Source organism: Lissotriton helveticus, chromosome 4_1 (assembly GCF_964261635.1).
Source record: "Lissotriton helveticus chromosome 4_1, aLisHel1.1, whole genome shotgun sequence".
Lineage (NCBI taxonomy): Eukaryota > Metazoa > Chordata > Amphibia > Caudata > Salamandridae > Lissotriton > Lissotriton helveticus.
The window spans coordinates 1,145,010,922-1,145,025,902 of NC_136063.1; the positions used below are offsets into that span (position 1 = coordinate 1,145,010,922).

Below are 14,981 nucleotides of genomic sequence, written 5' to 3' on the forward strand. Positions count from 1 at the left end.
CGACAGGAAGGTTATTCCGTTTGTTTGCAGATCAGGTTTCTTATGGAAACAAAGATTAGATGCACAATATTTTGGAACAGTGTATCCTTCAATGTTGAATAAACCAAGAACCATACATAGGAGTCTCCTCTCTATGAAGTTTGGCGGATATGACCTTTCACCCACTCCAGACGTCTTTGGAGTATTATGGGAAAAAAGGGGTTCTGTGTGAAAATGCACGACTGAGTTACTCTAATGTCTTGCGTTAGTTTTATCGCCTATCCAAACGTTTGGGCGCCATGTAGTGTAGTTCCTATTATCCCAATAGGCTCTGCGCATTGGAATAATACCTTCAATAGTGTAGACCTAGGGCCGAGGTTAACTAGGTCTTCTACTGACGATATTAGACTTAAAGATTTGGGTTTGCCAGCTAGCTCACAGTTCACTAGAAACTTTCTCGAATAGGCAAGGAGGAGTTTAACCTCCCTGGATAGACAAGAAGGGATTTCGTTTCTGACAACCATAGAACATGACAACTTTGCTCTCCCCTAATCAAGAGTGTATCTCTAAAGTCGTGTGAAAACAAAAGACAACTTATTTTACTCAGTCAGTTCAGTGCATTCTTAGTTTCACCAGATTGTAGAGAAAAGGAAGAGACGGGCGTGTTCAATAAAAGATGTTATTTATTGATCAGTCTCTTTTCTCGTACAAGAGAAATGAATCGATATTATTGTAATACTTATGGTTAAGTAAAGTGCATACAGTAAAAGCAGAATTATAAAATAATACTGTAAAAGCATTGATATGGTTTCTAAGCCATAAGATATTTAAAATGGATAAAATAGATACATACATATATACATTTGACTAATCGTACTCAACTGGTGCTTCTAACCACGCCGACACCGGTGTACCTGACCTAAGCCTAATACTTGGGCGGGAGTAGATAAGTAGCAGTTTAAGTTAAGTTTGTTTTGCCAAGTGACTGACTCAAGAATTCTCTGCAAGGGGTTATTCAGTTCTGTACCTGAGATCTAGAATGGTTGAGGGCTGGTATCTCTCGTCTTTCGTCTTGATATTCCAGCTGCCTGCAAGGGCTGCTTGGAAGCGCCGGAGCTGGATTTCTCGGCAGGAGAAAAGCAGCGTCTCCTTCTCAGCGCGTCAGGAAGGCGGGGCAGCGCCAGTGGGCTTCGCTCTGTGCTGGGCTCTTCGGCAAGTCTCGCTGCTCCGATCTCGTCACCACCGCGTGTGTTTGCTTAAGGCAATGTCGGTAATATTTATACCTGTAAGGTGCCGAGATTGACGTAAGGATGGACATATATACGTCAATAAGGATGTCATACGAACTGGTTGTTAGCACATTCTTTACTGAAGTTCTCGGTGAAATCAAAACAATGGCTGTAGGGATTTTCCCAGGTTGTCATAGGTTTGATTTGTTTTGAGAACTCCGTATGCCTTATCAGGGGCTGGAGGAATAGTGCTTGCCTAATTAGATGGCAAGCGTTATGACCTAATCAGATAACGCGTCCCTGTGCCGTGGTGTGGCTTAATCAGATAACGGTTTTTGCACCGTGGGATGGCTGCTAGTTAATTATTAACCAGACCAGGGTGAGGAATAGGGGGATCGATACAGAACCTATAGGAATACATCACAGTTGCTGGTGGCTTTTTCTACTTCTTCAAAAAAGACAATACTTGTAATGTCCCATGAAGGTGGTACAATACCTAGTTCCCCTATTTAAAAAATAACCTTAATAAAGAGCGGGGTTACAATGTTTTTAAAAATGTTGTAAAATTTGACAGGGATCTGATCTTCGCCCGCAGCTTTACGCGAAGGAAGAGCTGACAGAGCCATCCAGATATCCTCTACTGATACCTCTGACTCCAACTGGGCAACATCCTCAGCTGTTAACAGACCTCTTCAATTGCTATGGGTTCTAAAGGTGCATAGAGATCTTCATAGAAAGACGCAAATTGTTCGAGAATCGCATGGGCTTTGGTATGTAGGGTATTATCTGCGCCTTTCATTTCAGTGATCCTACTTTTAGCCCTTTTATCAGCAATTTTGTAAGCAAATACTCTACCCACCTGCTCACTATACTCGTATTGTTCCGAGCGGGATTTATTAAAAGCAACTGCAAGTCTCTCCTTAATATTCCCCAATACTGATTCTTTTGCTTCTGTTAGTTTAATATACACCTGCAATTGATCGTCCTCTTGTCTACTAACAGCCAACGCTTAGGAGAGTTCTCAACTAGTTAGAGTCCTGCAAGCTTGTTTGATGGAAGCCTCCTTAGTTTTGTTTTTAGCCAGTATAAGTTGCTGTGTAATGCCCCTTATGAATGCCGTCAAGGAGGCCCAAACCATATGGGGAGACACAGTATGAGTGTTAAAATGCAAACACTCTGCCAAACGTTTTCCCATATGTAAGATATACTCATCATAGCAAATACAGTGGAAAAGAACAAGGCCATCCTGCCTTAAGGGCAGGTAGCAACTGAACAGTTAAAAAAAATAGGATTGTGATCTGAAGTTATCTTAGGCCAAACCTCCATCCTGGCTGTACCCAACACTGCTGCGCTAACCCAAGCCATATCTATCCTTGAATATTGTCCATGTGGGCAATAGTAATATGTAAACCCAGGGGCATCTGGGTGCAAGTTCCAAGACTGCAGCCCATACTTTTGACATTCTTGAAATAGAACGTCGAGAAGTTGAATCCAATGTTTGATATATAACACAGTTGAAATCCCCCATAATTATTTGAGTCCCCTGAAATTCTAGCATGTTAACATAAGTGTATTAAAAACCGCCGGATCGTCTATATTAGGTCCATAGATCATAGATAAAACATATTTAATTCCGTGAACCTCCAGTTGAGCAATAGCCCATCCACCCCTAATATCAGCTAAGACATGGACAATTTTCTATACCCAAAATTTGCTAGATAATATAGCCACACCCCGTATTGAAACTGTTTGAGATGAACAAACAATGTTATATCCAAGTTGATTGAGCAATATTCTCTCCTTGTATGCTAAATGTGTTTCTGTTAAGAAAATTAAGTGTGGGCGATACATCTTTATCTATTCCTATTTGACCCTTACAAGCGGCATTTAAACCGGATAGATTCCAGCATAAACATTTAATCACTCCCATGATATAACAAGAACAACTCGCTGTCAGTAAATTTTTCTAAAGTACACCAAAAAACCATTCCCCCAAGTGGGAAAAATATCATATTCATGGCTCCTTTGCTTTTAACCTACAACATCACATCCTCCCCCACCCACCCCATGTCTAAAGAATGTAATCACCACCTCAATGCTGTCCAATAGAGACAACATTCAAGGAAGCTTGCATGCAAAGTGCCCCATAATTAGAAAAACAATTTCTGTCATCTGTAGGAAAGAATGCAAACATAACAAGCAAAAGAAAGAGAACACCAAAAAAAAATACACTGAAGCATGAAGAGTCTATCCATTAAGCATTATAACTATCACTTCACGTTATTTCTCAATCCCCTGTCGCCAAGAGACAGAACTTCCTGAGCCGCCTCTTCGATAAATACTAGGTTGGAGTAGCCATCTTTTATGTTTTTTTTATGACCAGGCTCCTGAAAATAAACCTGCGCTCCTGCCACCTTCACAGGTTCGATAAACTGGCGTAGTCTCCCTTGCCTATCCATTATACCCTTACAAAGTCAGACCTCACAAATATTGAGAATGAATCCATATGTATAGGAGAAGTAGGCCTAGCCTTGATGGAAACCGCCTGTCATAATAAGAAATTTCCCAAATAAAATAGGATAGGCCTAGGAAAGCAACCAGGAGGTTTATTAGAGATTAGTGGAAGCCTGTGTACACGATAGACTTGGCTGTCCCTGTCCGAATCAGCTAAGTCTGGGAAATATTTCTGGAAGAGACTTACAATATATGTCCGGCAGTCCCCACCTTCAAGTCATTCTGGTACCCCAAACACTTGCAGATTATTGCATCGCTGCCGGTTATCCAAGTCCTCGATCTTCTGTTATATGGTTCTAAGCTGAGCATCGTGCACCTCTGTAAGCTTCGCTGTTCTGCTCATGTGGTCTTCTGTGCCAGCTACCCTCTGCTGTAGCTCGGTGATATCAGATGTGAGAGAGGCTATTTGGTTTTTAACCTCTGAGAGAGAAAGCTTAGTTACGGAGCTGTTGGCCCTAGCTTGGTCGTAATAATCCTGAGCCTCCACCCTCTGTGCTTGCAGCGCCTGTAGGATTTCTAGCAACAATGTCTGCTCAGATATCTGACTAGGTACTGACTGTGTATCAATTCAATCCCCTTGTATGGCCGCAGTAGCGGCTAAGGATGCTGAGGAGGAAAGCAACAAGGATCACATCTGGCCACCAGTACCTCTGCCATTGGTACTGGTACTGTTGTTGCCTTGTGCAAAGGTTACAGCAAGGAGTCTGGAAGAGTCTGAATAAGCTGAGAACCGGGTCTGAACCAGTGCCAGAGAGCCGAAAAATTATTTTCTTGACTTCTCCATTCTTCATAAACCCATTTCCGAAGAGGGCTACTAAGTGCTACAATTTTAGCGGAGCTGTGAAATTGTTTATTGGGACCCTTCTTTTTGTGTTGTTTCTGAACTTTAGGCTTAGCACCGCTTTTGTTATACTTCGTCATCAAAGCCCCCTCTTCATTAATGTCTGTAAGACCCTCCTCACAGCTAGTAGTTATCCAGCCATGGCTAGTAGTGTCCATACGATGAGAGCCTTCCATAGCCCCAGAGCTATTTTGGAGCATATCGATTTTCCTAGAAAGTATGGGGCTAGTAGTTTGTTGCAGAGTAGCTGCTTCATTGTCCATGCCAATTGTAGTGCATGACCTATCCCCACCCTCAATCAGTTCTGTAGGTTTCTCAGAGTACACATAAATACCAGCTTCCAAGGGGGCCGACGACACTAGTTGACCATGTGGAACCTGCCTGGTATTGGAGTGTTCAGAGCCTTGAGTAGTAGACTGTGAGATAGAAATTGTAAAGTCTTTACTTCGACCATCATTGGCAACTGCTATATCCGTGTTCACCGCAGTTGCAGACATTTCCACTCCCTGTGAGTTATTACCCTTATTAGCTTTACTCTGAGTACGTGGTTGCAACCCCATAGCAGTAAGTAAATTTACATCCTCCTGTTGTTTTTCTCCCTTAGGTGGCAGTACAGTCCCAATAAGAGGGCTCAACATGTCAATCCCTGGTGGATAAACAGTTGCCCCCCCCCCCCCCTGGATTAATTACTGATGAGGCCTTTGCAGATTTCACAACTTTCAAAATGGGGCGACCTACCTGTGAAACAGAGCGCGTTGAGCCACTATTTTTCTATCAGGTGGATACGCCTCTTCTCCAGAAGTAACAGCTGTTTCCCCAGCTCCAGCTCCTACGGCAGAGTGAACTCCTGGGCATCCACCCTTCTGGGTGTTCCCCTTCGGCGGCCCCATTCCTTGCAGTTTACTAGAATGAGGCAGTGCTGTGAATAAATCACGGGAAGCCTGCAACGGGAATCGGCAAAAATGCCCAAGATGCCCAGTAACAAAAAGTAAAACCCAGAGTGGAATACGGGCAGCCAGTAGTATCATGAGAGCAAGTCCAAAATATCTTTCCTCCGAAAATTTTGCCAAAAAAGGTCCTTTCTTCAATTCCTCAAGTTTATTTTACTGTTCTTTGGCACATCGCTTTCCATTAATTTTGGCAGATCTCTCCTCCCCGAGGTTTGACAAAATGTAAAACCTGGAGCGGAACGCTGTCAGCTAGCAGTATCGAGTGAGCAAGTCCAAAGTATCCTCTGTGAAGTTTTAACAAAGAAAATTCTTTCTTCATTTACTCATGTTTGTTTATAACAGCCTTTCACACAGCGCTTTCTCCACCAGTTGCCTCCGTTTACATCGCTACCACAGCCCCAGCATGCCTATAAGTGGTAAGTGAATCGGGAGCAGCTCTGCTGGCGACCTTCCGAGTCAATCCGCCATCTTCCTTTCCCCAGCGTAGTGTAATGAAATTAAGATCTTGAAGAAAACCACTTTTTTTTTATTCTGTGTAACTTGAAAGATTGTGTTGTTAAACCTACCATCATTTCTAGAGTGAACTATGTCAATGCTTGCTACGTTGGTCTCCTGAGTCAGCTATATGCAAACTTGGAGATGTTCAGCATATGGTAGCATGGCTTGTTATGAATTTCAGGAAATTTGATAGGTTCTCTGAGGGTGGCCATAAGCTGCTCTGGTGGCCAGTTTCAAGAAGAATCCAATATAAGGCACTCTCCTTTACCCACAGAACCTATTGTGAAACAGTCCTGCTTGTGCTTGCTTCCAAGTCTAAGGGATACCTTCATTTTGGCTCTTCCCTTTTGCTGTCAGCCCTCCAGTTTAGAAAGGCTTGATGGGATTGGTCTTCTCTTTTATTGCTTACTTTCTTTGAAATGCACTCTGTCTTGGCCTGCATAAAATACAGGTCCATTCTATGTTTAGGAAGACTGGTGCTATTCATCAGTTTTATTAATTATCTTCACATATTTTCCATTGTTGTTAGTTCAAGATGCTCACACCTCAACGGAACTGATATCTTTGATGTTTAGTTTTTGAAAATATTTTTTGGGGTGCCCCTAAACACTAAACTTGGGCAATTTGCAATTTTAGGAAATATCCAGCAGAAAATATGGATGATGGCTCATTAGGTGATGTCACCTTAGGGATAGCTCAAGTGTCTGTCGCCAGACCAATGGGTAGAGTGAGAAATAGCTCAGCTATGTGAAGCCTGAACTTTTATATTATGTATTCAGAGGCATACCTCTGCTACGTGAAGCAAAACTCTCTATAATGAGTTTCTCAGACTACATTGTAATGCAGTTGTAGAATTTGTTTTGATGTGTGCCTTATGTCTTTCCTCTGAAATGTCTAAGCAAAGACAATACACCTGCACTCCCCTTGTGAGGGTATTTCATCGCTGTGTTCTTCCTCTTCAAACTAGTGAGTCAGAGTCAGAGTCAAAAATACTTTATTCGATTATTTTAAAATCATAAAAGTATACTACACACATATTTATAAAATAATCTACATAAATTCACAGTTAAAAACAGTTAAAACAATTGTGTGAGAAATAATCAGGCGCAGTTTAAGCAATTGAAAATAAAGTTCATAAAACCCGTAAACCATCAGATTGATTATATAACTGATTTCATTGTCTTGTTACTTCTTGTTGACGGTGTAAACAAGCAGGGAAAAAATGAAAATGAACAGGTCATGATGGCAAAAATTAATCTGACCAAACTTTAGCTAGTCCAAAACACATTCCATCATTGTAGTATTCAATAATCTTTTCCGTTTGGCACGCAACGCCGCTACCAGAAAGTTGGCAACCCCAAACATTACAATAGGGGTCTCCATGAGCTGTAAAAACAACAACGCGGGTTTCACTTGCTTGAATCCCATGTCCCTCAGCAGTGGTAAAATATATTTTTTCCTCCCCTCAACAAAAAAGGGACAGAAAAATACAAAGTGCGTCAAGTCTTGATCATTAAAGGCATCACATTTACACGGGGCATTGTCCCTTGGCTTATTCCATTTCAGATATTCACCCAAAAGAAGATGCATCTGGTTAAAACGGAATTTCGTCAATAGCCAACGATGATATGGCCTATTGACTACCGTTAAGTATGGCTGGATGGTCATGGTAGAAATTACCATGTAGTGAACCCTTACTGTGATTTTTCAATTGCCATAGCTTCCCGGTGAGTGTTTCTAAGGTTTAAAAATTGGACTTTCATTCATTTGACATCATCTTTACTAAGTCTTTCCGGGTTACAGTACAATTCTGGACGACCTAATTGTATAGCTAGGGATTTAATATGTTTCAGCCATTTAATGTCAATTGCTCTATCTCTCCCCATGCAGTCGGGGATAATTTTTCGATTTAACTAGTGTAGTTTGGCAGCACAATGCTTATTCTGCTATCAAACTAAATATTTGTCTGTCAAATGTAGCTTTAATCTGAAACGTAAAAGCACTGCACAAAAAAATCAGTACTTTGTGGACTACTTATTTCAATATTGCAATGTTAAACTGGTAGCCATGTTGTCTTTCCAGTGTCATTTTATTGTGTCCCATTAAAGGTTGCCTAGTTTGCTACTCAGACAAGGCTAATTGTTATTAGTATAGACATTTATGAGTAACCATTATAGAGTGTAAGGTCATTCTTCTTAATTGAATGGAATTTTGGAGAAATGCATAACAAATTTTGCATTTTTTAATGCAAATTGCCCCTCAATGATTTAAAAAGAACATTGATACTTTGGTGGATATGACAGTTTATGTGCTGGGGGTTCAGAATTGTTGTTACTATTATAATATATGCTATGAAAAGGCACTCTTTCTGATTCTGTTGGAGTGACATCTTTGCAAGATACTTCCCACCAGCCGCACATGTGTTGTGGAACTTGAAGAAATACTTGTATCCTGAGCTTTGTAGAGCATCATTTGTTTGCAAAGTTATTTCAAGACAACTACCCTTTTGCCAGTTCTGTAGTTCTGGTGGTTTCCTGCAGGGATGTAGCTCATTCGTCTCATATGAGAACTGCTTAATGAGGGGTGCTAATAACCGCTATTTTATTTTGATTTAGAATAGTGCAGATTCCTGGCAGACTAACTAACAGGCTGTAATACTGCAAACGGGTTTGGTGTCACTTATTTAACCTCAAGAAAAATGGAAGATGCATTATGAATAGAACCAAAGATTTACCAGGTCACACATCCTGAAATTAGGTGTGTTCATCCATTAACTCAATATTCTGAGACATGTACATTTGCACAGACTCAAACAAGTAAATATTGAAATTTCTCGATGAGCATACTGGGACACATATCTTTAGCCAACAGTCAGACCGGATCATTTTTCTGAAAATGGAATTAAAAATACTTTAGGAGCTCATTTCACAAATAGCACTTTCGGGAAATTTTGAAAAATTCTCGTTGTCTTGAAGTACTTTGCAAAAACAGTTTCTAAAGTGTTTGCATTGAAATCTGAAGAAGCAGTTTTTTAGTTGTGAAATGACACATTTCCCTTACTAAATAACTCTCTCCATAGTCTCTATAATCCAGTAAAACATATTTGTTATAATAAGGATTCTATTTCACCAATATAGCTAAAATGCACAATTTATTACTCTATTGTTTTGTATTGGTTATAAGAAAGGCTCCACCCAATTGTGTGAAGTGCCAGTGAGGATTCTATTGGTTGACCAGGTAGTGCCCCCCAAAGTTTGGGTCTATTTGTGCCCCTGGTGTGAGTCAAGGTGATCCTCACCGAATGAGACATGATTGTGCTGAGCTATTTGAACCGCATTACCTTCACATCAAGTTCCTCTACATATGGTTACTGATAGTATATTTATGGGATGTACTCCCAACTTCTTACTCCACCTCCACTGATCTCACCACCTTCAGTTATCCAAAAAAACTTAATTTCACCCTGTAATTCAAACCTCAGTATATTTTTAAATATTACCCTAAATTTGGTACCCTTTCAGTTAGTCCAGTAAAAACATTTACATTGGACGGATGGACACACAAGGAGAGAAATTATTTATATTACTGAAATGTAGGACTATTTTTAACCCGTTTACCACAGCGGACATTCCGCCGCGGTGTGGGTGTTCTACGCAGTGGGCGGGGCTGCGTCAGCCGTTGGTCGTGTGCAGCACCCGGGAGGTAGCAGGGAACGGGTTAAACTGCTAAGGAATGTTACTGCTGCATGTCATGTTGAGGTTGTGCAGAGTGTGTGTTCATTCTTCTAACACGTTGTACTGGAGTGAGGCCTGCACTTGACATGACAGACTCTTATTCCATGAGGTATGTTGATTATATGCCAAAAAAGCATGTGTGTAGTTGAGAGACACTGGGAGCTAAAGTGAACAGAGATGTGAGCCATGGCTGACGTGATATTTTGTGCTTCTTACCCTGGCAATGGATGATGGGGGCTGTGCTACCCCTACTACTGGCATACCATTCTTCCACTTGGTGTTGTCCTGGCCGAACATTTCACCTGGAGGAGCTAGGCTTTTTCAGGTCTGAGTCCGGAAGGGCTTGTACTCCATGTTTATGTGTGTGTATGCTCATGGCTGTTTGTCTTCTGTGTTATCTCATTGCTGCAGGTGTTGCTAGATGTGAGTCACTGGGTGCTGTATGGTCATGCAACATTTCAAAACTAAACTGCATGATACTTATTTTGTAAAACATTTCTTTCTCACACAGGTGGAATGAGGAACATCCAGGAGCACACATTTTCATTGGGTTGCTATGCCTACAAAGTTCTGTCTGCTTTACAGTATGCCAATGGAACACCTGTACTCCGGATTTATGGCAGTCAACAGTTCAAGAGTTTGGATGTTCAAGGACCAGTAATTAATTTTAATATACAGGATGAAAACGGAGACGTCATTGGCTATACTCAGGTACATTGTACTGCCTTACCCAACTTAAGGTCACTCTTCTGAAAATGTTTAGAATCTTACGCACAAAGAGTTTGCTGTGAGTAGATGTGATTTACTCTTGTAGTACTCCTGTCTTACTACTGAAATTCAATCCTCTTAGTAAGTCACAGTAAAATTGTTGTGATTCAGATGCATAACAATTACTTTGTATCCATTTCATATTTCACCCACTAGTTATATGAGTTTTATACCATTATGTATCAGTCGGGCATGTGCTAAATAAAAATTGAGTGCAATAGGCTCATAATCATGCAGGTTCTCCCTGCACAATTGGTACTTATTTATGCAGGAAAGTATATGATATTTTGCATATGGCTCGTAATTGAGAGTCTGGTATCTGGTTTGCAGGAAAGGGAAGATTTCCCTGTGGATGGGCAAGCAGAAATTGACATCCTTGACAATTATGCTCCTTTGCAGTGCAATAACACTTCAGTATAAACAAATGCACCCAGATGCATTACTATATGTGCAGGAGCTCACCATTTTGAGGGTAATTTGAAGGGAAGTGCAGCCAGGAATGGCAGAATAGTGATTTCTGTTTTCACTATGTTGATTTTTCTTTCCGTCCAGGGATGTGTGTGGTCCAAGCGTACCATATTATTGGTCTAGACCCTTCGTTCATTTGAAGTGATTGAGTTCCATTGACGTAAGTGTGACAGGCCTGATAATATTAAAGTATACATATGCATATAAATATTGAACAGAAAGGTAGAGAATGAGGACTGTTGAGGAACATTGTATACTGCCCTTTGAATTGATGATTAATCTCACCCTATGACATCTTATTGAGTTCGGTTCACGAGGAATGGAACCGCTTAATCGGAAAGCCTTGACAAACAGACTGCCCGTTAGTGGTTTCTTTTTTTATTATGGTCCTTAATCTACAGTATTTTCTGCAGGTTATTGCTGAGTATGAAAAAGGCTTTCTTTACGTCTTCTTCAAGGACAGAAGTCTGAGCTTCTGTGTTTTTTCTTTGATTTCCATTTCACCTAACATAAACCTTATCAGCCTGCTACCACAAACTGAGAAGGGCCGGCTTTAGCACTCGTGGCGCCCGGTGCGACAATCCTTTTTGTTATTGTTATTGTTATCTGAGGTTTGCATAGCGCCAAATCACCGTCAGGTCTCTAGGCGCTCATGACAGAAGCAGTAACAACAGCTGAGTGGGTAAACAGAAGGTACAGATATAACAACAACTCAAATGGAACAAAAAGCTTCCCTAAATAAAAGTGTTTTCAATGACTTCCTAAAGTGAAGAAGATTTACTTCTTTACAAAGGGACTCCGGTAGTTTGTTCCACAACTGTGGGACTTGGACCGAAAAAGATCTCCCTCCCTTGGTTGCCATTTTGAAACGCGGACAAGACAACAATTGGGAGTTGGAAGACCTCAGCGCTCGTTTGGGATCATAGACCTCAAGTCGTTCTTTTATATAGGCAGGCGCCTGCCCATAGATTGCCGTATGGGCGATGCATAAACTTTTAAATTCCGCCCTTTGCTTTATGGGGAGCCAATGTAGCCTGCGCAGTAGTGGGGAGGCATGGGTCTGTCTAGGTAATCTGAAGATCAGTTGCGCTGCATCATTCAAAGTTACCTGCAGGCGGTTGTTCAGGATTTTTGGCACCCCTAAACCATATTCAGATTCTCTCACTAATAACAGGAAAAAGTACCCCACATCTCTCCAATCATAAGTTATTGATAAATACACCGCCCCCCTGAGGTTAGCGCCCCCTGCAATGGTCAGGCACTTGTGCGGCCGCACCTGTTGCACTGCCCTAAATCCGGCCTTGAAACTGAGCAGCCCGATGACTTTATAATGCTGATTTCAGGGAGCGCAAAAGCACAAACTCTAAAATGCCCTTGACCCCCATTCCCCCCCCCCTCACTCCGCCGAGGAGAACGAAACAAGTTTCTCTTTGTCTAGTGATTAAACAATGTTAGATTGAAAATCTCTTCCACTTATGCTTGGTTCTTATTGCTGCTGCCCATTATATTACAAGCATGAACTTTTCTTATCCTTCTGTAAAAGGTGACGCCGAGATCTCAACATTGTGCCTAAAATCTACATTCATGTACAGTTAAATTCACTCTGATCCAGATTGTCCTTGTTTTGATCCTTGGACTATTAGTGATGGTTAGATAATGCGTTTTTACAGTTTTTAAACATACTGTTGTCTAGACCTCAAAGTCCTTATTTTTTATGACATTTTATAATACTTCTAGGACTGGCCTGCAGACAGCTTTGTCTGTCATTCAGAATTCAGGTGATAAGCAAAAACTAAATACAGAAAGGTGTTTTCCCTTTCCTTCATCTACTGGCTGTTTAGGTCTAGCCCCTTTCAGAAATTTCTAGATGGAAACCTTATTCAAAATTTGTTATTAGCCCACTGGAGTACAACATTATCATGATCATGCTGCTCTGTGATTCGGAGTGGCTTGTATCATGACAGTATATTTTCTCTTTACTGACAACCTATTGATTTTGAGGTGTTTTAGGGAGTTTAATCTGCAAAATATTAAGTGCCAGGGCTCTGACCAGGAGGGCACTGCAGCTTGCACCACCCATAGCCCTTGTCAACTCTGCCAAAACAACTACTAACCATCTCTCTCGCATGTAAATGTTACAGTTCAGATTATTCCAGGTCCCGAAAGCTAAAGGAATGGCTGGGGAGGCTGGTATAAGCAATTTTAATGTATATTGTAGTCCTATACTACCTTTGTTCTGCTCATCTCTACATTAGATAAGCAGTGACACCAAGTGGTGGACAGTTCTAAGTATGGTGTTGACAATTAGGTGCCGAGCACCAGAAACCAATAAAGTGCCGGTGCTGAGCACCGGAAAGCACCGGCTCAAATTAAGCACTGGTAGTAAGCCACCTATAAAGGGATTCCTTAGATTTTGCAAACTGATAACCTTTCTCCTGTCTGGCAACTTTCTATGTAAAGATGCCTAAGATGTCCCTTTATTGGGTAACTCTGCAATTCCTGTGTTATACATGGATGACACAGTTCTTCTGACCCACACTGAGACTTCCTTACACCATTTGCTGGTCTTATTTGAAACACTGTGTCATCAAGAAATTTAATATCAAGATAGAAAACTGAAAACTAATGGATAAAAGCAGCTCGAAAAATAGACATACAATAATTAATGTAAGCTATTTTAAACTGATTACTAAATCAATTAGGGCGTTCACTTTTTCAGGTACTAAACCTCACAAATCCATCAGATTTCCAATTACCAATGCATTGTGATCGGTAAGTTCAAAAAATCATTTGGTGGCTACTCTATTATATCCCCTCTTAGTGTCGCCCAATCAAAGGTGGTTACAAGCCCTCTTTACAGAGCAAAGAGCAATGGTTTAGAGTTATTCATCTACCAACACTCTCATACGCACTAATACACTCTTCGCACTCCCATTTCCTTATCCCTACAGAATTTAAGGACAAAACTTGGTATTCCATCAATAGTCAGAAATATAATCAGAACATCACTAAGGACATATTATTGTAGTGAAATTTTGGTTGACTCCTGGATTATTACAAGCACAAGTCACATCTACATACTGCAAATTCTTTGTGAATAAGTCCCAACGTTTGGTTTTAACCTATAGACATAGCGCTTGGTTGACAAAGATTTGTGATGAATAAATGAATTCCATGTGTCAGTCAGGAGAACTGCAAGAGCAAATCACAGCAAAATCTTTATGAACCAATCCCTAAGTATGTAAAATATGGTTAGAAACACTTCCTTTGGGGAGCTACTTTTAGCAAATAGACCTTACTCCCAACCGGATTGTCCATTCTACCCATTGCTCTTGTAATATTTGTTTCTTTTTTTTGTCTCTCTCTCAATTCCTTAAAACATGGCAATGTAATTTTCCGCTAACCAATGTTGCTCAGCAAAGAGTGATTAAGTCAGCAAAAGGATTGCTATAAGAGTACTAGTAATATAAAGCCCACATTTGACTAAATGTTTGTCCAACCTAACTCAGAGAGAAGAGAAAAATGCACACATGAGGAAATCCAAAACAAAAACAAGCACTTGCAGGCAACTGCACTGTCAAACCAGATTTAAAACAAGCATGGGTAAATGCATTCGGTTTCGCCTATGTGATTAATAATATATTTATTTTGTAACTTTTAGCTTTTTGAGCAGTTGTGCAATATAATTTAAAGAAACTCAGTAAAAGTGTTATGACTTATTTATTGAGAAAGGTAATATATTGTGCAGTAATAGGTAGTAATATAAAGTGCAAAATTATAACACATGGCTAAGTCTCACGATAATTGGTTATTATAGGTAGTCAGACTAATACACATGGCTGACAGTGTGAATAAATACATTCTAAAAGCTTTACATATTCGTTGAGTAGTGCAGCAGAAACTCTATATAGAAAGACGAGGTCGACATTGATACAATGTGCTAGTAGGCATAGCAGGCAGTACTTTAAATAATGAGCTTACAAGTGCTGAGGGACGATGG

At 40.6% G+C, this 14,981-nt stretch overlaps 1 protein-coding gene across 1 annotated transcript in view; it reads left to right on the top strand.

Annotated features, from left to right (window-relative positions):
* Positions 1-14,981, top strand: part of LOC144828121 (molybdenum cofactor sulfurase-like) — a 650,078-nt gene that overhangs the window by 406,328 nt on the left and 228,769 nt on the right. The window contains exon 6 of the mRNA XM_078686242.1: positions 10,257-10,456. Coding sequence (XP_078542368.1) covers positions 10,257-10,456 — 200 coding nt within the window. The remainder of the gene's footprint in view (positions 1-10,256; positions 10,457-14,981) is intronic.